At 48.5% G+C, this 22,946-nt stretch overlaps 1 protein-coding gene across 3 annotated transcripts in view; it reads right to left on the reverse strand.

Annotated features, from left to right (window-relative positions):
* PLXNA4 (plexin A4) overlaps window positions 1–22,946 on the reverse strand; it is a 363,413-nt gene that overhangs the window by 86,887 nt on the left and 253,580 nt on the right. For all 3 annotated transcript variants that reach the window (XM_039243559.1, XM_039243563.1, XM_039243570.1), the window contains 4 exons: window positions 16,497–16,597; window positions 4,095–4,218; window positions 3,241–3,394; window positions 1,904–2,003 (listed from right to left, as the gene is read on the reverse strand). In XM_039243559.1, the coding sequence (XP_039099490.1) occupies window positions 1,904–2,003; window positions 3,241–3,394; window positions 4,095–4,218; window positions 16,497–16,597 (479 nt within the window). The remainder of the gene's footprint in view (window positions 1–1,903; window positions 2,004–3,240; window positions 3,395–4,094; window positions 4,219–16,496; window positions 16,598–22,946) is intronic.

A 22,946-nucleotide genomic window follows, 5' to 3' on the forward strand; every position in this document is an offset into this window, starting at 1 on the left:
CCTGCCTAAAAACCCAGCATGGTTCCCATCTTCCTGAGCGTGAAGAAACCCAAATGTCTTGTCACGCAGGCTAAGCCCTTCAGGATATCCAGGCCCACTGTATCCACATGTATTTGGTATTTCCTCCATGAACAGGCCATGCTCTCCTCATGCTGTCTTTCTACCTGAAGCATCACTTTCCTTTCCTTCACCTGGCCATTTCCTCTTCCTTCTTTGACCAACAAAGAGTTGGTCACACCGGGCCCTTATCCCATTAATCACTTTGTTTATGTCTCTGGGGCAGTACTGGCCTTGTCGGTTCATATTTTACTTATTCACTGTCTAGTTCATCCACTAGTCCACATGGTCCATGACTTTGGGAAGCAAAGACGGAGTCTTTGAGTCTTATTAATTGTTGATCCTTCCTGTCTAATGAGTAACACACTGTCCTGCACAAAGCAGATGCTTAAAATTACTTTGTGGACTTCATGGGAACTTCACACATGATTTCATCTATCTACACTCTGCTTTCCTAGAGGGGCTAAAGGGGAGCGAGGGATTAGGTTACCAAGTGGTAAAGCTATGGGCAGCTCCATGATAAGAAACAGGAAGATAGTCCCGGCACTGAGGCAACTTGTTTTTGGCTGGGAGGCCTGATTCCCTCTTACTGGGAGCTGTAAAGGTAGCCAAGTTCTGGATTCATAACTGCCATAACCAGATAGATAGACTAACATCCCACTGGCCTAGAGCCCCATAATGTCTTGGGCTATGTTAGCTAGCTTGTCCTATAGGCAGAGGAAAACAGGATAGCATTTCAAAACAAGGAGGGCTTTATGGTTTTCAGACTGTGCTCTATGGAACCCTGGAGGTTCCATGGAGCTTCTTTGGAGATGAGGAGATGGATGTATGGATTCCAAGACAGAGAGGTTCCAGGAGCCCCCAACCCTTAACCAGAGTAGCTCCTACTTCCATCTGTCTTGAATATTGGGTTTCCACATTGAATTTTGGCTGGAGAAAGGTTCCTATGATTAAAAAAAAAAAAAAAAAAAGGTTTCTACCTTCTCAGTCTGGTCTAACTCTATCATTTCACAGAGGAAATAATACAATGACAGCAAAAACATGAGCAGTGCCTAGACAGTGGCTCTAGCTGCTGTGCTTGTAATGGCTCTTCAGGTCCTCACAGGTGTCTGTGGGCCAAGCTGTGCTGATGTGCAGGGGTAGCAAGCAGGGGTGTCCCAGCCAACCACAGCTCTGCCCAGAAGTGCCCTTGCCATGTCAGAGGTGGCATATTTGGATGACATTCCCGGAAGGTCCTCCTTCCACTATCTCTCTATTGACAGAGGACACTGGGACACAGAATGGGTACGTTTCTGGCTGCCCCGACTCCACAGCCTGAGACTCTGTCCTCTGTGCCTTCCCTTGGGAAGGGGATGTTTCACTCAAACAGGGCCAGCGCCAGAGCTGGAGCTGGAGTAAGACCTCCTGGGCCAGAGCCCGCTAGCACGGACCTTTCTGCCCTGCTCTGACTCAGCCCTCAGGGGCCTGGGGAGAGCTGAGCATTCAGTGTTATGGTGGACCACCTGCCCTGGCCTGGACATATGTGGGGGCTTCTCTCCCTGCTTACACCCCTCCTCTCACCCAGGGTGCTGGCTGCTCTGTTCTTCAGGTGAGGGACACCCTGCTCCTCAACAGATGGTAGGAACTGAATCAGGTTAGGCAGATTGATGCCGGAGATGTATCGGTTAGGGATTTGGAGATCCCCATCCTACAGGTTATTACTCTGCTCTTCCTATTAACTCTGTGGGTACCAGAGAAGGGGTCTGCTTCCTTACAGTCCTTCTTACAAACGGCGCCGGCATCTTCTGTCTCTGGGTGAACATGGACCCCAGGAACAGGGAGTTGAGTGAGGCTGGGAGGCACTTACGAATTGTGGACGCTGCAGTTGTAGAAGACAAAGCTGGTGCTGGCAAATGTCATGCCTGTCTCCTTCGACTTGAGCTGCAGCTGGACAACATGGTGGTCCCCTGGGGGGCAGAGACAACGACGAGGTCAGGGGAAAGGTCAAGTTCCTGTGTGAGGGTCCTACTGAGAGTGATGTGCATTGGGAAAGGGGAGCCTGCTCTCTTGGGGGTGCTCTCAGCACTGACAGGACTCTGGTTCGGGGGGCCCGGTCCCAGGACAGCCCTGAGAACATCTGCAGAGGGCGCTTCTTATCTGTTCCTCCTTCCACCCTGTGTTCCCAGCACCCACCCCTCATCTGCTCACCAGCTCTCATGTGTGCATACCCTGACAGGCTTGCATGCATGGTGTCCATGCCAGACTCACAGAATTATAAACATACACATGGCTTAGCTACCACGACAACCATGTAGACTCTTTGTAACACTGCCACAAGCCACGCAAGAGATTTTGTATGTATGTGCATGTATGTGCACACATGGGTTCATTCCTCATCTCAGTAAGGAGACACCCCGATTTGACACCCCCTCCTCTGGTGGGCTCAGGGCTCCGTTCGGGCGGGTGTCCCTGGAATCCTCAGCTGGCGCCAGGGAGGAGCTGCAAGCCCATGTTTAATTCACAGCCCTGACCCTGGGCCCCCACTTCCAGCCTTGTTCTGTGCCTTCCCCGAGAGCCTCATTAATCAATCAGTTGGGAACAAATGTGACAAGCCCAAAAGGGAGGGCCAACATGAAATCAATCTGCCCAGGCTGGGCCTGTCCCTCACCAGTGTTGGGCCTCTGTCCACCCCTGTTCCTCCCAGTGCAGCTGGCCATGAACATGCAGCCCTGGGAAGGCAGGGCAGGGGATTGGAGGCAGTGGTCCAAGATCAGAGACCCAGCAATGCAGGCAGGGGACAGAGCCACAGGAGTCTTGACATCTTCCTCCCTGCCTGCCATGCTCCTGACCAGCTGCCCCTCCCCACTGGCCCCTCCACGCCACCCTCTCCTGCTCCAGGACAATCTCCAGACTGGGCTGGCACATTCTGATGCTGTCCTGGCCTTGCCCTCTCTCCGCAGTCCCTTCAGCTGCTCCTACCTAGGATGAGGCTGACTCCAGGATGCTCACCTAGTTTCAGCAGTCATTTCTGAGAGCAGCAAAAAGATGCTTTTTCCTCCTGTTCCGTATCATACCCACCAAAGCACCCCTTCCCCTGACTCCCCTGACTGTGGGCTCCCTCCGGGCCCCCCATGCCTGTCTTGAGTTCTCATCACGATAGGAGGAAAGACATGCCACCCAACTTTGCCTCTGGGGACCACTCACCATTCTCCGTGATTATTCGGGGCACCTCCTTGGCTGCCGGGGAGTAGCACTGGATCTGATTGCCTACCACCAGCCCATCCATCTCTGACAGGTCCTCAAAGGTGCAGTTGACGCCCGCTGACAGCTCCGGGACATTGTATGTCTCTAGGACCAGCTGCGAACAGCCCCGGCAAGGGGAGACAGAGAGGAAGAGAGCAAAGTGGGGCAAGGAAGGGTATGTAATAAAAGAAGAAAGAGGGAGAGCAAGAGATCAGAGAGAAAAAGAGAGAAAATAGGAGACGATAGATATTAACATAGAGAAAAGAAAGCCAATTGATCACAAGACAAGAGGCGGCGGGATGTAGAGTCAGACACAGAGGAAACTTCGTTACATATGAATGGAATTGTCCTCAGGAAATGGGAGTGCTTAGGGGATTTGTTGGTAGAAAGAAAGGTGGGCAGGACTGAGGTATTGCTGGTCAAGTTCCTCTTCCATCATCCCCTATTTTGGAAAAATGGCAAACCAACCGCCAGTGCATGAACATGGGAGATACCCTGCCCCTTTCTCCCTCTGCACATAAATCCTTCCCATTTTGCAGACAAAGATATAGTTCCCAACATCTTCCCTCTCTTGGTCACCTTTTCAATCATTTTTGGTGTCACGCTTTTCCCTATCTCCCCACCCATTATGCAGAGGGTCTCTGTCCCGGTATTCCTGTGCATGTCCCCTCTTCCATCTCTGGGGACACATTCTTTAAAGCTGCCCTCAAGCAGCCTTGCTGGTCAGGCCTGGCCCAGCTCTTAAGGGCACTGGAGGACTTTGGTGGGGGAGAGGGCTCTCCCATGTCCCCAGACCCGGATCCCACTGCTCTTACCAGGACATTGTACTGGGAAACAGAGATGTTACTGGGATGGACCGTCAGCCGGACACACTGCTTCATCTCAGAGGCGAACCTGCGGGGCTCTCTGGATCTCTCACAGCGCTCCTTCCGGGTGCACCTGGGAGGGACAGACCAATGAGTGACTCAGGAGAAGGTCACTTGCTCCAGTGAGGGGCCGACACAGAGGTCAGGCACTGCCAGCGGCTCCCGGGACATGTTCAAACAAGACTACCCTCTTTGCCTTCTTCCTCCAGCCTGTTCCTCCCCCACCATCCCTGAATGTGAAAATGATGATTATTCTAATCACTGGTTGCCAAATGCAGAAACTTGGGGGTCATCCTGAAGACCCCTCACCTACTCCTCACTAACAGAAAGAGATGCAAAGTCCTGCTAGCCTACCTCCCCACCCATCCTCAGCTTTGTAAATCTCTCCTCTTAGGCAAACCGAGACACCGTATACACAAAATATTCTTTCCAATTTCCTTGCCTTGTGCTGGCCACTTCTTCTCTCTGGACTACCTTCTCTCCACATTTCCCCTGTCCAGCTTCTACCTACCCTTCCAGACATGGTTCAACGATTAGGCATCTGCATTCTCTCCCCAATACCACCCTAGGCAGAGTTAAGAGCATTTGGGGGTTTCTGATAGTCTAGAACTTCTTTGATTACATGATCATTATTGGATTAAGTGCAGCCCTCTCCTAGCAGGTGTGAGCTCAAAAGAAGAAACGATACCTGACTTATTTTGGAATCCCCTGTATACCTCATGTCCAGCAGCCAGAAGACAAACGTAGGCAGGTGGGAGGGAAGGAAGGAAGGATCAAAAGAACAGTGTAGCAGTTCAAAGCATGGTCTGGAGCCAGATTGCCTTGGATCAGAATCCCATCTCCCAGCACAGGGTTACTGTTATAGAAAGTTTGCTACTGTTGCTTAGCCTCCTGTGTTGTTCAAAGTACACTGCATCACGGGTAGACTACATCCAGGGTGACCTGGGATCTTACAGTCTTCACTGATGGAGCTTGTGAAACAGGCATATAAGAATCATGTACCTTCACCCAAATGTGCACATCACACATGGGGAAAGGTACTTAGACTCTGCTGGGGCCAAGGCATCCCTGCCTTGCAGTGGGAGTTCACCGCATGGAGTACCTGAGCTTTGGGCAACAGGCTTTAATCCAAGTCCGATAAACCGTGTGAATGTGGACCTTCGCTGGGCAGCTGTGATTTGGAAGCTGTGGACTCCTGATTCTATTGTGGGGTAAGGGAAAGCAGGGTCCTTAGAGGGACAAGCTGAGGCAAGCTGGGGTGGCAGGGAGATGGCTCCTGAGTCATCAGAAGGAATGCCACAGGGAAGGAACACAGCTTTGGCTTCCGTGAGAGGGATAGCCTAATGGTGGTGAGTCTGGGGGGAGAATTTAGCAAATAAGGGAAAATTCACTGAAGGCATGGACTAAAGGAAGAAGGGGGAGATGCAGGCACAAAAAGGATGACCACAGAGTAAATTGGATCAGTTATGGGAACGGGAAAAGCAATTCTAAGTAATACAATCATGGCTACTAGTCAGTGAGCACTTCTTGTGCACCCTGGTAAGTCTGCCTCAAAGTCTCCCAACAATGTCCTGAGGCAGGTACCATAAAAAACCCATTTTAGGGGCGCCTGGGTGGCTTAGTCGGTTAAGCGTCTGACTTTCGCTTAGGTCGTGATCTCGCGGTTCGTGGGTTTGGGCCCCGCGTCGGGCTCTGTGCTGACTGCCAGCTCAGAGCCTGGAGCCTGTTTCAGAGTCTGTCACTCCCTCTCTCTCTGACCCTCCCCTGCTCACGCTGTCTCTCTCTCTCTCCTAGAGATAAAAAAAAAAAAAAAAATTAAAAAACTAAAAAAAAACAACAACAACCCCATTTTAGAGACCAGGAAACTGCAAGAAGGTTGGGTAAGTAACTTGCCCAAGGTCATCAGCTCATCAGGGAGAACCAGACTAAACCCATGTCCCTGCCAGTTTGATGGTCTATTCATGTTGCTTAAGGCAATTTCAAAATTTCTCTTCAAGCTTTGTCTCTAAGCTAATCGCTTTTTTTTTTTTTTGCCTGCCACTGGGAAGCACTTTGAATATTATTACAACTTGTGAATTCTCCAGGATCCTTCTAGGAAACCCGAGAGTGAAGGGTCAGACATGAATGTGGTCACCTCCCTGGCACTCCCTGCCTGCTCTAGCTGGCTATGGCAACAAGGGCGTCTGCCTAAAAGTCTTGGAAGTTAATTTAGCAGTCTAGCTCCTCTGTGAGGACTTCATTACCTCTGGCCATTAAGCTAATGTTATGGACTTTTCCAGGGTGTCTGCACTGACATCGCTATTAATAGTGTTATTACTCCCATTAACAGCAGACCCAGAGAGCTGGTACAGGCTTAAATTATTCACTGACTCCCCAACTTTGAAGTTCTTATTTCCAATAGCAATCAGTAGGTCTGAAAAATGTCTTTGATTAAATTATGAAGGGAGGAAAATGAACCTGCACCCAGGCCAAACCTCACCTGGAGTGACTAAATAGATTCAGATGGAGAAGACAGGACTCTACGTCTCTTGCATGTCTACAAAGGTACTTGGTTGGGGGAATCTCAAGATGAAATCTACCTGCATGGTTTGTGGCTTCCAAAGTTCATGTGGCTGCATCCTGCCATGGCTCCCCAAATTTGAGAGCCCCTCAAACCAAACACACCCCTCACCCCCAATTTTGGTCTTACCAGAAAAGCCACCTGTAGCTCACAATTTTAAACATGCCATCTAACTGTGTAATCTCGGGCAAATTACTTAACCTCTTGGTGCCTCAGTGTTCTCTTCTACAAAATGGGGACAAAACAGTATCTAACAAATAGGGTTATTACAGAGAATACAATGAGGTTATGCAAATAAAATATTTAGAACAGGGCATAGCTTGTGTGCAATAAGCCATCAGTACATGTCCATTAGCACTATAACCCCATCCCTGCTCTGCCTTCCTCATGCAAGCTCTCTGAACTATAGCTGACACAGAAGCACAGATTTTCCAGACTGGCCCATGGGGCAAACCAGAGACAAAAAGACAGAGACGGCTCCAGCAGTTTTCCTCCTAATGAGGGACGGGGAGCCCCAGAGGCCAGGAGGGAGGAAAGAGGGAAAGAGTGGTCTGGCTTGCTTGGAGCTCTGCTTTCTCAGTAGCTGTCAAAGGGTATTGAGTACTCAGCTCTGTTAGTGGAAAGTCAAGTTTAAGGTCAGTGTCAGGGATGTTTTGACATTTCTACTACCCCTGAGGGCCCATGAGGGCTGAGGCTGCAAATGCCCAAAAGCACAGACAGCTGACCTTAGATGTGAGAGGGTAATGGGGGGAAGGATGGATTCCTTCGGAGTTCTTATGGGGAATGTCAGGGTAATGGCCTCCTGCTCTTCTAGGACTGTGATTTCTCATTAGCCCAGGCAAGAGCCGGGAAGTGTACAAAGGATTAAGTCATGACTTTTGGGGGTGGCCTAGATGTTTCTTTCAACAGGGCCCCAGGTACTTCCTACATTGCTTCCTTCAACTCCACTGCAGAAGAACCTTGGAGCTGGAAGAAGGTCCTGCTTCATCTGTTTGCCAGGCAGGACTCAAAAAGTGCATGCTAGGTGACTTGGAGTCTTCAGACAGTCATCCATGTGGCTGCCATCACCACACCCCTCCACAACACAGATCTGCAGGTGGCCAGCAGGAAGCGGGCTCCGAGAAGACTGCTAAGGTCCCCAGAATTGGAGTCTGTTTCTGCTAACTTCCTCTTATGCCCCTTCCTCATTCCACTTTCTCTGCAGTTGGGCCCTCCAGCCCCAGTTCAGAGGTGCTGAAAGGCCATGGGGACAGAGGCCTGGGCCCTGGAGGGGTTATTATTCAAGCCAGTGGTTCCAATGAGATTATCCTCTCTAATGAAGCAGCCACCTCCGCCCTCCTCTAAGCCTGAACTTTCGCTGCTGGAGAATTCCCAGCCAAGTGGAAAATTGGAAAAGAGAGGAACGGAGAAAGGAAGGGGGTGAGAGAGACGGAAGAGGTGGTGATTAAGTTCTTTAGAAATTAATTCCTAAGGACAGCGAAAGAAATATTAACGTCCAGTGTCACCAGCTGGGTGAGCAAATTTCAATTTGGAATTGGGGCTGCAGGTGGGGTCTGGGCGAGCCTCCAGGCTGGGGGTTAGGTGCTGGTCCGTCCCCAGGCCCTCCAGCATGGCCCCACCTGCCTTGGATCTCCGAATGTCTCCTGACTTCTTTCCACGGCTTACCCCCTCCCCCATCCTTAAATATCTCGCATTGGTCATGGCCTGGGCTTAAGTGCACCCTTGAGGGAAGCTGGGTTTAGAATATGAGGAGATTGAAAAAAATGAGATGGGGTTAGGGTTTCCCAAATGAGCTTTCCAGGAAAGTTAAGAGGAATGCTTACTAGCAGGGGCTTTTTGGTTACTGTATCCACATCTGAGAACCCAGACAAGGGAAGAAACTGGGTTTGCCAATACCGTTGGCCTTGCCCTCTTCAGAAAAGCCCACGGAAATGGGAAGGCACATCTGTGCATCTTGGAGGAAGGTGAGCTAGATGGTGAAGGGACCCTTTCCAGGCAGGTGAATGTGCAAGAGGTTTCTTACACCAAGGGTGTAGACCAGGTTATCCCTGCAGTGCATGATTCTAGGATCCAATGACTAACACCATGGTCTTGATCTAAGGATTTAAGCTGTTCTTAGAGATGTCTCCTTTGCCATCAGCTGCCGAACGGGAACTGTACTCACTGCCCTTTGCCATCTCTAAAGCTCCAAAGCCAACCTAAGCAGCAGATGTGGGTTTCCATGTCTCCTGGGTCTCACGTGCCAAAGCAGGAGGGCACAGGATTTAATGGCAACAGCAGGTGCAGGAGCCCAGAGGAGGCCCAAGAGCCTTTGTGGGCTCATGTGGTAACCACGTGGTCCTGGTGCGCATGGTTCTGGCCCACTGCCACGGGCAGCACAGAGGGGCTGAGCTCCACCCTGGGTCCTAGTTGGGAGTCTTACCTCACCTTCCTTTCAGCCCTTCTTCAAACAAATGATAATCTGAACACAAAAAAGGTAGTCAAAGGGGCCCAGGGAGGTCCCTTTTCTGGGAAGAGAATTTATGTTTCTGAGAAGACAATTATATTTAGCAGGTGCCCAACTGGAGGGGGAAGCAGGGACAGTCTCTCTCTTCATCGGTAGGTAGTGCTGTTGGGGCCTATTTATGTCTACTGCGGGTGAGAGGAGGTTAGGAAAGCTGAGGTGGTGAGAAGAGCAGGGCGGAGGGAGGGAGAGGAACAGAGGGAAGGAGAAGGAGAGAGAGAGAGGAGGAGGAGAAGAAAGCAAAGGCAAGGTGTAGCAGCCTAGTCCATTCTCCCCTCAATCCAATCAGTAACAAGGGGGCTCCTGTCTGTCACTTGAGACACACTCACCAGTTACTCTGATTGATGTGGTCAGCTTGCACACCACCACTACCCAACAGCCTGGAGCTTTCTTTAATGTCATCAAGTCAGGTGCAAGGGAGCACTGTGCTCTGTGTGCTGGGCCACTCTCCACACCACGAGCCCAAGGTAGCATGGCTGGGCAGAGCGTGTGAATGCTGGTATACGGCTATGCACGTCTGCCCTTCAACCTCAGGGGCAGCCCAGCTCTTCAGGCAGCTAAGTCATTAGACTGGGAGGGGCACCCAGAGCTCATATGGACCACAGGGCTTTCCTAATTCCTATGAGCTGATGGCATTGCTGACTGAACATCTTTTGGTCATGAACGCATGTGTTATACACATGTATGTGGGGAGGAGAAGGAGGCAGTAGTTAGGAGAGGAAAAGTAAGGTTCCTTAACCCATGCTATATATCTGTTGGGCCAGAGATGGAAAAACTTGACTGTACCAGTATCCAGTCTGGGATTCTTCTTCTGGACCAGGGGCTGAAAACTTCCTGGCAAAGAGGGAAGCCCAGAGCATAGATTGCAAAGGTTGCTGGGAAGAAGTGATTCTAACAATTCCTCATGAATAGGTGGGCATCCTGCAAACAGCTCTGAGAGACACCGGTGCCTTAGCAGGTTGGTATTAAAGGGTCCTTCGATACAGCTTAAAGAGAGAATCAAAGCAGGCTATGGGCTATGCTAAAAGGCAGCAAGGAAGGACTTAAATGTTTGGAATCCATTTGGGCTCCATTAAGGGGACATTTGGCCATGGCTATGGGATAAAGTGTGCATATTCCTAGGGACCATTGAAGACTGAGGCCTCTGAGCACTGCCTACATGGTGTAGCTGGTTGGAGTTGCTCAAGACAGGGAGCCTTTCCAGCGGTGGGTTTGTTCTGGCCGCCCAGCCATAGCCCTTTGGTCCTGGGGAGGACAGGAAGGGGCAGGGACTGTGGAGAAAGCCCTGGGGTCTGACCCACAGCTTCTGCTTCCATAGTCACTGCAATCAGGGTGACTTCTAGGCACAGTGAAGCCACTTCATGCCCATCCACTCCCTTCATTTCCACAGTGTGGCAACAGAATAGGTCTTTCATTGCTGCTTTACAGTTGAGGCAACTGAGCCCAGACTGACTTTGACCACTGACATGTTCTTAGCTTTAACCCCTCCCTTCTGCTCTGAGTCACAGCATTTTTCCTCTCCTTCCCTTTCCTTCTTTCCATCTTGGCAGAAATGATATAGAGAAGAAAAGGAGTGGATACTGAGCAGTAACCTGGGCCAACCATCCAAGGGTAGGCATTCTTCCAACAGAAGGAATCTGCAAAGAGGAGGGGCCACAAAGGGGCAAGGGAGAGACTTTAGCAAAGCTGGTCTTATCTTTCCCCTGTTGATATCTTGGGTTACATGAGCCTCCCAGGAGTGACGCTGAAGAACCTTCTTCAGAAAGGTAACATCTGGGCCAATCGATGTGGCTGAGTCTGTCATGGGATCCCATTACCTGCTGAGACTGAGATCGGCTTCTCAGCCTGGGCCTGGTTGGGGGAAGATGGATGGGAGGGAGGCTTGGGGTTGTGCCAACCCTAGTGCTTGAAGCAAATGTTCTAGGCCCAAGGCAGGCAAAGTTGGGCTGGGCTGGAGGCTTTCCTTTACATTCCCCCAAGTCCAAACAGGTAGGGTCGGGCCCAAGGTGAATGCCCTGGGAATACGGGCTCAAGATTCACAGACAAACAAAGACCCAGCTTGTTGAAATTGTCGTTGCCATTGGAAACCAGCAAGCCTGCAAGCTGGGTCAGGGACCTAGTGGGAGGACAATGGGGTGATGCTCTGTGCTACTGGGCTGGCAGGCCCATGCTTTAAGATAATCAAGAGTGAGTAACAGGAGGGAGGTTTCAATTACATGAGCATTTCTTAAGCCTGTTCAGTCTGTGCCCCACCTGTGCCCTTGCTGGTAGAAAGAACCCTTTCAGCCACCTGAGCCACCTGTTCATAGGGGTCCTGCCCTTAAACTATTCACTCTCTCTCTTATGCCCTCTCCTTCTGTTCTTTGTCTCTCCCCCGGTGTCTCTCTCTCTCTCTCTCTCTCACACACACACACACATAGCTTCTGCTGCCCTCTTCCCACCAAGTTCCCATCCTCCTACTTCCTACGACCATAAAAATATTGGCAAAAGTGACAGAAAAAGGGCATATCTTGATACTCAAGGGAACTCTCTTCCTGATGCTCCTTTGCCCTGGTTTTCCTGAGGGTCAGGCTCTCTGAGACCTGGAGCACTTAGCACAGGGCCTTGTCCATGATGGGGGCCTAAATACACTGATTCTGGTGCAGTCTGCAACCCCCACCCTCTCTTTGGCCTTGGGCCCCAGTTCCCATAAAGCTTCAGGGCAGAGGCAGTCTAACATAGTCCCTCCGTATCCCTTGAGCCTAGCACAGTGCCAGAGACTGAGGGAGCAGGGCCAGTGGGAAAGGTGTATGGACAATATCTATGGAGGCACGGCACTCCCATGCATGATAACACCCCCTGCATTTGTCACCATGCTCCCCGCCTGGCAAAAAGAGGTGCCCCAGGGGAAGCGTCTGCAGGCTCCCTCTGGGCCTCCTCCACCTTCTGCACTGACTCTGCCTGCCCCAGCCTTTTCTGGCTACGCCCTCATGCATCTCTCCCAACCATGAATGTCCAGCTGGCATGTATTTAAAATGAAAGGGAGAAAATAAGAATAAAAAACAAAACAAAACAAAACAACACAACACAAAACAAAATAAAATAAAATAATAAAATAAAATGGAGAGCATATCAGAAGAAATAGTATCTGGCTTTTACCTGCACTTAAAGAAACTAGGGAAGAAAGGCCCACTGGAAAGAGTGGGAAGGAACATGAGAGAACTTTCTGGATGAAGGACGCTTTGTATATCTTGATCGGAGCATGGATTACCTGGGTCTTCGCATTTGTCAAAACTGTTCAAACTGTACACTTACGATCTCTCTCTATTAAACATTATATTCTGATTTATAGCATCTTAGAAGATCCAGCCATGTGGATCAGGGCTTCTCCTGAGTCACTAACTCTGGGAGGGAGTGTCATGGTGGGCAGGGCGTGGTGGGGGTGCTCATGAGCTGTATCCTCCCAGAGGAGGTGAGATTTACTAGATGCACTGGCAGAGACCCAAGCATCAGGAGGCTCAAGATTTCAGAGAACACCACCTTAACCTACAATGTCCTTTATTACACCACCATGTACTTTTATCTACTTGCCACCCCCATGAGAAGGTATTGTTTCCTCTTCGGAAATGAGGATGCCAAATTTCTGACGTACAGAGTTATGACCCGAGCCTCGTTAGTTGTGGATTCCATAAATGTAAATTCACCTGCTTGTTAACATTTATTTAAAAATCCCAAAATTGATACTTCTAGCACCTTTGTGGTCATTCCTGGACATGAGCAGAGTAGAGAAAAATTGGAGTGGCCACATGCACACCTTCCCATCAGAGGCTGAAAAAGGTATGCTACTCTGCCTTCTTGTTTCAGTTCATACCACAAACAAATGTCCTGCTCACGGTCTCTTTAGTGCAACATTTTTTTTTTTTTGCATTTTTGTGCATCTTCTTGGTGACTTCACTGTTTAAAATGTTCCCCAAGTGTTGTGCTGAAATGCTGTCTAGTGCTCTTAAGCATGAGAAGACCATGATGTGCCTTATGGGGAAACATGTGTGCTAGATAAGCTTTGTTTAGGCATGAGATGTAGTGCTGTTGACCATGAATTCCATGTTAATGAAACAATTTCTATTAAATAAGGTGTCTTTAAACAGAGATACACAGGGGCACCTGGGTGGCTCAGTCAGTTAAGCATCCAACTTCGGCTTCGGTCATGATCTCATGGTTCACGAGTTCAAGCCCCGCGATTCTGTGTTGGATTCTGTGTCTCCCTCTCTCTCTGCTCCTCCCCTGTTCATATTCTGTCTTTATCTCCCTCAAAAATAAATAAATAAACATTGTTTATACGGAGTATGAGCAGGGCAGGAGCAGAGAGAGAGGGAAACAAAATCCCAAGCAGGCTCCATGCTGCTAGCACAGAGCCCGATGTGGGGCTCGAACCTGTGAGATCATGGCCTGAGCTGAAACCAAGAGTTAGATGCTTGGCCCACTGAGCCACCCAGACACTCCAATTTTTAATAAACAGAGACACGCATTAAACACAGTCATGTACTGGCTGGTTGACAGACATGCTGTGACCAGAGGCTCATAGGAACCCAGTCCTGGGAACCACCCTAGGCTGGGTTCGGTATTCTTTTACTTTGGCATTTGTGGTGACTTACAGAACAGAACTACCATGAGTAATGGGGATTGCCTATACTTTCTAACCCCCCATAGCACATTTGCAAAGAGTGAGAAGTAGACTTCAGTGACATCCATCCCAATTGTCCTTCTAGGTCCCTCATGGCTCTTCCACACCTGTTCTCACCCTGGCATTTTGGGCAAAAAGGAAGAGCTACTAACAGCTCCAGCAGCAGCTGCCGCTCAGTGCTGAGAAACAAAGAGAAATCCCTCCTCCTGCTTTCTGAGAATCTGTGCTTAGTAAGGGCTGTACCTACGCGACATATATGAATAAGACATGCAAACTTCAAAGGAAGACAGGATGCCAGATTAACAGAGGTGAGGAGAATCCAGCAGGAGCACCCAGCACTCAGAGGAAGGAAGCCTGAGGCTAGGGTGCCCATGGGAACAGGGTGACCAAAGTCATCAGGGGCAAGGTACCCACACCCACGGGCTCCCCGTCCTTCCCCAAGTGTGTCACGATTCCTACTGCAACCCCTGCTTTGCATTTCGCAGCACTCTGCAGTACATGCCATGCTTTCGCCAACGGGATCTCATTTCACCCTCCAGTGACTTGGTGAGGTGGGTGAGACAGGCATCGCCATCTCTAATTCACAGATGAGCTGGGCTGCCCCAGATCGCTGCATGGCTGGGCAATGTGGAATCTGGATTTGGTGGCAGATTCCTAAAGTTCATGCCCATGGCTGTTTTCTTTAGGCCACACTCACTGAGCGTAGAGCTATTGACTTCCCAGTACAGACTCATGGGGTCCTTTGTGAACTATCCAGACATCTCCTTGGCCCCAGCCCACCCCTGTTTTCTGCCACTTGACAGGAGGCAAGTACTGTTTCTGAAGGAGCAACTGAGGCCACACAGGAAGTAGTTTCTGGTCCCTCCTCTTCTTCTTCCTGGTTGGCTCAGCTCTGGGTATATATAGGGGTACTCACAGTCTCTCCGCTTCCTTCTCAGAGCCTCTGGGTCCCTCTTCCTCACAGGGCTTAGCGCTATGTGGGGTGGATCAGTATCACTGGGCAGGATCAAAGCTGACCTGTCTTTGGCTCCCACAGGCATAGAGTGTCCAAGAGAGGCCAGCCTTCCTGATTGTTCTTGAAGGATGCCGTGTCTGAGCACCCCATCCCAGGAGCAGCTGAGCCACCCTTGGCTGAGGAGAAAGCCAACTGGCCCAGGCCTTAAAGGAAGCAATGGATCTGGAGCACTGTCCCTTTCTGAGAGGACTCATTGTGGGGGGAAAAGCAAATGACTTCCATTCGGCCTTGCCACTTCGGCAACTCCTCTGTGCTGTTCAGAGCTGAACAGAGTTCTGAATGCAATAGTGCATATTCTGTCATGCTGGCCACTCTTGGACTCTGCTACTTTCTGTTACCATACACACATTTGCGTATATTCCCACCCCCAGTTTCCAGTCATCTCTCAGTTATGTGGGCCAGTGGGTCTCGGTTTTCCCCACCATAACACACATGAAGGATTTCAGACCTTCCCTCAAAGAGCACAAGGACTCGTTATGCATGAGCCTGTTCCCCAGGGATGGGAGGGTGACTACTCTCTTGGACAGGATGGACACCTAAGAGGACATTTCTCACTTTCAGAAGCATTCCTGAATTCTGAGCCAGCATTCCTAGGAGCAAGATCCTGTCCAACCTTCTTACAGTTGGAAATGACTAGAAATTGTCATTGGTCACATATAGTCCAGGGTCTTAGCAGGAAGATTAAAGCCTTTCTCCTTAATGTATAACACGTGTGTTCAACATGCAGGATGTCAGCTTCAAGTGTTGACTAGAAGTCCAGGGTTCCAGCAACAGTAGTTTAACTGGGACCAAATTCCCTCCGAGTGGGGCCCAACTATTGTTGGCTTCTCCAGTCAGCAATGCCACGGGCTTTGGATCTCCAAAGAAGTGACTTTAGTCCCCACACTGTACCCTGCATCCCAGTCTTCAGATCACTTAGCAGGCTACCATTTACCTCCACTGTATACCATTGCCTTCTCCCCTCTTCTAGAGAATACTATGGAACCAGCACAAAAGGGTACATAGGGAGAGCACCCAGCACTTGGGACAGGACTTCACTGGCCTAGTGACCCCAGGCCCAGGGTCCCCTGAGAGCCAGATGGGTACACTGACAGCAGAGGGAGGGTCTAGGTGCTGCACACTCAAAATGTACCCCTCAAATACCAGAAGTTTCTGGGGGGGGTATTGAAGAGTGTGCTATGTGGATGTTGAATCACTAAATGGAAAGCACATTCCTCACCCATGATTTTGTGGCTCATATGAGCCTTGAGAAAAAAGTCCAATGCCTTTTTCCTGGCATTCAGTCCTGCAACGTCAGTCTGCAGCCATAGTCAGAAATATCCAGGAACCTCCCTCCAGCCTCTAGAGTGTTACAACCCACGTGATCCCATATCCTAACTCATCATCATTCCCATGCTGATATTTGCATATATTTCTTATGGGAATTTGGCAATTTAAAGTGAAATTAGAACAAAAGAAGGGAATGGGATTTGCAAAGGATACAAAAAAGGAAGGGGAAGAAAAGGCAGGGAGAGAAGAGATCAAAGAGAAGGAGACTGGTGACAGGGAAGGCGAGGAGGAAGAGAATTATGGGCAGAGTGGGGGGCAGAAGGAAGCTGCCTAGCGGTACTCACGTGTTGTGGAGCACACACCAGCCACAGTGAGGATCACCAGAGCCAAGGCACTCGCTGCAGGTCCGATACTGACCACAGGACTCCACAGGGACTCTGGTGAGCTAGGACAGGAGGACAAGAAATGGGTGATTAGGATTTTGCAAAACTCCCAACAGTTCACCAAGAAGAGGTGTTATTCTATGAGCCATATCACCTAAATCAGTGTGATAGAGGCCAGAATGTGAATGAATGTGAAGAGGCCAGAGCTCTAGAACCAGAAGGGAACTTGAAAAAAAAAAAAAAAAGAAGTTTATTTATTTATTTTGAGAGAGAGAAAATGTACACACAAGTGGGGAAGAGAGAGAGAGAGAGAGAGAGAGAGAGAATCCCAAGCAGGCTCCTCATTGTCAGTGTGCAGCTTGATATTGATATGAGGCTTGAACTCACAAACCACCAGATCATGACCTGAGCCAAAGTCAGATGTTTAACTGACTGAGCCACCTAGGTGCTCGCAGATATTATTTGAGCAGGTGGCCACATATGCGTCCAGGGGAGACAGCCACCTGTCATTCTTTTAGGAGTCTTTGAAAATAACTTCCTTAGAGTTCATATGAATTGTTATGAAAGATATTTGTATTGATGCATTTAAACTTTCCCACTATCAAAACCCCAAAATATCTCTACAACATCCAATACATGACCTACTGACTTCTTATCAATATAATAAATCCAAATGTTTATTCTTTGTCCATTCTTGTTTTTGCTTCCTTCCTTCCTTTCTTCCTTCTCTTCCTCCCCCCCTCTCATTCTGTCTCTTTCTCTCTTCTCTCTCTCTCTCTCTCTCCATAGTGTTCTGCTTTCTTTATAGTTCCCCTCCTTTTGTTTTATCATATGTGTGGTCCAAGAGAGCACACAAGCCAACTCCCAGACTTTTCTCTTTCTTGTTCTCTGTGTCTTCGACCTCACTTTGTAGCTGTTAACCTGCCCTCTCTTTCTCATGCTGTTGCTCAACTGGCTCTAAAAGTTCTTCATTCTGGTGCTTTCATAGAACCACTATTGCTACCTCTCCTCCTGCCCACACCCTTTCCATGACTGGAGGCTTCCTCTCCACCCCCAAAACCATATGCTTGCTTTTGCCAGCTGGTTATTAATGTAAAGTGCTCCACATGACATTTCTGCTTAGACCAAATGCTCCCATTGCCTGCATGCTCTGAAATATCTTTTGCATTTCTTTGTTCTCCAGTGTAGCTTCGCCTGGATGTCTTTTTACATGACTTCTCAGGGCCCTATACATAGGAGGTACTTAATCATGATACCCAGGATCAAATGAATTTTAATTTTCTTTCAGCGGCCTTGGTCTTTATTCTCTATTTTGCCAGTTTCTTCCTTACAAAAAAATTTTTTTAAAAATCATCCTTTTCTATTTGGGGCACCTTTTTATCTCAGCAGAAGACTTCTTACCTAATTTTTCAGCTTGTGCTAAGAGAATGCGATGTGGCCGCCCTTTTTAATTTTTTGCTGTCAGACAACAGGCACCAAGAAGTACCAAGCCTGCTGAGCTGACCGAGCCTCCGTGTTTCGTAAGTAAACGCACAGGCTGTGTCCCCTGCTGCCGCCCGGGCATCTGTTTCCCTAAGATTATGTACACTTGGCAGGGGCTACTTGTAACTCACGCATAGGCCAATTGGCACCATGGTCTGCTCAATTAGTCTCAAAACTGTCTTTTGGAATTAATTAATAATTAATCCCAAACCCCATATGATCTCTTTTCCCTTTCTACCTTCATTTACTTATTCCCTTTACGTGGCTTTTTGTTTTGTTTCCTCAAGCGCCTGCTGAGCCGTCTTAATGACCGTGCTGCATTTTTACTTCTTCCCAGTTACCTGTTGGCCTCCTCCTCCCATTCTTCTAGCTTTGCCCTTGGCCTTTGTGGCCCTCTCAGCTGTCATTCTGCACTTGTGGGATTTTTATCTTTCCTGTTATTACCGCTCCCATAACCTACAGGGGCCATGCCTCAGCTCTGCCTACATGCAACCTTCCCATTCTTGCAATTAATTCTGACAATCAATTTCATACAAATTGCCCTGCTGGCTCTACACCTAGCCAGGAACTTACCCTATTCCAATTGCCTCTTTAATTTCTTCCCTCATCCCTTAAGTGGGTACAGACATGCTGCTCATGTAAGCATATGAATAGTGGTTCTCAGCCCAAAGTACCTGGACTCCCAGGAATCCATGAGCGCTAATAAGGTCCACAAGCTATTTTCAATATTTCCAAAAGCCTAATGGAAATTGGATTGTTGCTGTTTTCTTTTTTGTGTGCATACACAGTGATGTATGTCCCACATTAAGAATAGGAAATATATTATTACTTAATAAATGCAGTTTGTTTAGCAGGCAAAAATCTTTGAAAACACGATGCCTAGAGGGGAAGAAGTAATAAAAGGGGCCATGGATGGTGAAAGTTGGTAACACAAGTACATAATAATGTTTTCATGCGTTCCAGCTGCTTGCCTAGCACTCCACATTTTGCATGGGCTTAAGGAGAAAATCATGGCTTGTTCAATCAAAAGCATTTTCTTGGTCTAAACTTAATTAATATCCTCCCCAGTTTCTTCCAATGACATGTTCTATAATGTATCTTAGATGGATGGGCCATGGGGCTCCGGGGGTATGCCAGCTGCTTGGCGAGCCCGATGTTCTCGAAAGGCTTTGCATTCAGATTTCTAAAAATATCTTGCAACTGGTGTTTAATAATGCCAATACCTAGAATTATAAAATCCTTTCCTCGCCCGATTTTAAACGAGAGTGATTTTAGTTTGGTTGGAAAGAGTGTAGGAGCCCACAGAGCGAGAGTCAAATCCTGGCTCCAACATTTACCAGCAATGAGGTCCTCCTCTCCCTCTGGGTCTCATTTTCCCTCGTCTTTAAACATGGAAATAAAAATCCCCCTGTACCTCCCAAATTCATGGCATTTCCCAGAGCACGGATGACCTGGTAGGTGTGAAGTTGCTTTGTAAATGCATGAGCACATTACAAGTGATGGTTATTATTGTCATCTTTGTCACTGATCTCCCGTTCTTCATTGCACCGACACATTACCTCTACGCCACATCACAGGAAACTGCTCTGGCAGGTTCCCCCGGACCCACTAACTCCACCAGGAGTGTAACAGGCCAGGAAGAACTTTTCTTCTTTAGCACCTTGATCATACCGTTTCCTCCTTGAACTGCGATGTCTGCCCCTAACCCGTTATTGCTTCATCTTTGGAATGAAACTCTGGGGTAGCCCTGCTTCCTGGACTTATTCAGTGCTTTTACCAGATACTGTAACAGGCATGTCTTTCTCTCTGCTTTTCATCTAGATGGATCCCTGTGGGACAGGGGCATAAGTCCTTCCTAGGCAGTTATTATGAGACTCAGCTTCTCTCGACCTTTTCTTATAGGATCTTTCTATGTATACGTTCAGTCATTTTTGATTACTTTCCTGAGATTTATCTTGGCTTTTTCCCCATTCTTTTTAAAGTGTGGATGTTACAGACCAGGCCGGAAGGTTACCATTACCTGAGAGGGAGGGGTCACTTGCCTCGCCTCGGCAGGACTTTCTCAAGGAAGGTCTGTCCTGGGAAACCTTCAAAGTCCCATTTTCAGGCAGTATTCCTCAGAACAGCCAACCCCTTCCAGACCGACTCTACATCTCCCAATCTGTATGACTGCTTTGCCTCACCTCCCACCCCATGAGTAATTCTGGAAAGCATCAGAAAATTTTCTGACACTTTTGGTCACTTCTGAAAACTAGATGGAATATCCATCATTTATCTTGGTGAGATTCTACACCCTCATGGCTCCAGTTACTTTCCATTCCTTGCTTGGAAGCTGTATAGGTGCCCAGGTGGCTACCAAGCCACCGTGGCATTGTGATTTTTTTCCCCCAAATCTCCAGATTCTCCGCCCACACCTTACACCAAACAAAGCCGCCTCTCCCTTCCCCCATCGTCGGCTCCTCTTCTGACCCTGGAACACAAACCACTCCAGATGCAGAGCCACACGATTAATTAAAACCACCCCACGCTGATTAAAGTCTTAAGCTACAGTGCCAGGCATGCTAATTAACTGAGTGAGGGAATTCAGACCACAGGAAGAGGTGAAAAAAGAAAGTCATGGGGGGGGGGGGCTTCCGCTTGGAGAACAAATCAGATGGCGATGTGACCCAAGCGATCCTAGTGATGGATGGTCTCAGACACCACAAAAGACTGAAGTTTGTCCCCTGGTCACTGGACTCCAGGAGAGGTGTTGATTGATGTGTCTGCACAAGCTCCCTCACTGCTTCTAAAGACAGGAGCCCCACCGCCTCGTGAAAGTCTGTGTGTGCCTACGCAGTGCTGTGTTGGGAGGTGGGGGGGGGCACTCCTCGGGAGGAGGGGTTCAGACAGGGCCGGCACAGAGTCATTTTTGCACCTGCCACTGGGTTTGTGCAAAGACCTATTGGGCAGTGCAGTAGGAGTTCCTCAAAAACCTAAACATAGAATTGCCATACGGTCTAGTCATTCCCCTGCTGGGTAAGCACCCCAAAACCCTGGAGGCAGTGACTCAAGCAGATATTTATCGACCACTGTTCACAGCAACGTTATTCACAATAGCCAAAAGGGGGAAAGTCACCCAGAGCAACCCACAGCCAAAGCAAGCCAACAGAAGAATGGATAAACGAGTGTGGTATCGCTCTACAAAGGAATACAGTCAGCCCCCTGCCCCTATTCCCTGTCCGTGGTTTCAGTTACCCCTTTTCTGACATGTGATCAGAAGGTCAACAGCTAAGTCGCAGTGCCTATGCCATTCACCTCGCTGCATCTCATCATGTAGGCATTTCATCATGTCACACCATCACGAGACGTGCACTACATTAAAAGATATTTCGAGAGAGACCACATTCACATAACTTTTATTACAATACATTATTATAATTGCCCTATTTATGATTAGTTGTGGTTGTTAATCTCTCACTGTGCCTAACTTACACATTAAAGTTTATCATAGGTATGTATATGTAGGGTAGGAGATCTAGGGTTTTGTATTGTCCGTGTTTTCAGGCATCCACCACAGGGTCTTGGAACATGTCCCCTGTGGATAAGGAGGGACTATTGTAATATTCAGCCTTTCAAAAAAAAGGCAGTTGTGACACATGCCACAACATGGATGAACCTTGAAAATATTATGTTAAGTGAATTAAGCCAGACACGAAAAGACAAATATTTCCGGTGTTAGACTAATAAACTCATGTTTATAAAATATTCTGAGATCCTTGGGTGGAAAGATAGGCATATTACTCTTTTCAATTTAATTTCACATGGACAAAAGGGTTTTGGATGAATATCTCTTATCATGGACTGTGATGTAACTTTGATCTGTCATTCGTAAGCTCTGGGTCTCCATTTCCTGGTTTTGAAAAATAATGTCATAGCTTTGTTCTACCCAGAACACTTTCTCACCTCCCATCTCATCCAAGAGGCACAGGAGAGGGTCTCGGAATTCAAATCAGTCTTGTGAGGTCAAATGGCCCCTGATTTTATAAAATTCCCTGGTTAGTGCTTTGCCTCTACTTTGACACTTCTCATTGTCTGTTATGAGCAGAAAACACCTGTGTGCTGGTATCTATCTCTGTCCATCTCTGTTCTGCCCCCCTACTCCCCAATTACCCTTTTGACACTCACATTGGTTTTCTTCACCCTTTTACCCCAAGGTAAGCTTCCCTAAATCAAAGAGCATAGCTTTGTTTGGGCTTTTTTTTTTTTTTTTTAATTTTAACATTTATTTTTATTTTTGAGAGACAGAGACACACAGAGTATGAGTGGGGGAGGGGCGGAGAGAGAGGGAGACACAGAATCTGAAGCAGGTTCCAGGCTCCGAGCTGTCAACACAGAGCCCAATGAGGGACTTGAACCCACAAGCTGTGAGATCATGACCCGAGCCGAAGTCGGACGCATTAACCAACTGAGCCACTCAGGTGCCCCTGTCTGGGTTTTAAATACTATAAAATAGAATTGTTATCTCTAGTCCCTCACCTCTCTGGCCCCATGAATGAGGCCTTTGAATGTATTAAAACAATGGCCGGGGATAGAAACACAAGGACTGATTGAGACAGAGTGAAGGAGCCCACACAGGACTTCAGCTCATGGCCTTGACTTTGACAAGCTTCTGCACTCTGATCAAGAGAGCGACTGCCTGGAGCGGCCAGGGCCTGGGTGTGCTCAAGGCAGCTGGGCAGAGGGGGGGCGGGGGGGGTTCTTGAGTCCTGATCCCTGACTATCTAGACTCTGGTTGGTTTCCCTGATATTTGGAAGATGCTTTCTTCTGGCAGTTGAGTCCCACTCCGCCTGTTGCTGTGAGCGTCCCAAAGGGTGCCTGCTGCTCTGCGGATTGCATTCAGAAACGTTCCATAGACACAGCGTACCGTCTCTGTGCATAGCTCTTATTTC

This window comes from Hyaena hyaena, unplaced genomic scaffold (assembly GCF_003009895.1).
Source record: "Hyaena hyaena isolate Hyena2069 unplaced genomic scaffold, ASM300989v1 scaffold_8, whole genome shotgun sequence".
In the NCBI taxonomy this organism is placed as follows: Eukaryota; Metazoa; Chordata; class Mammalia; order Carnivora; family Hyaenidae; genus Hyaena; species Hyaena hyaena.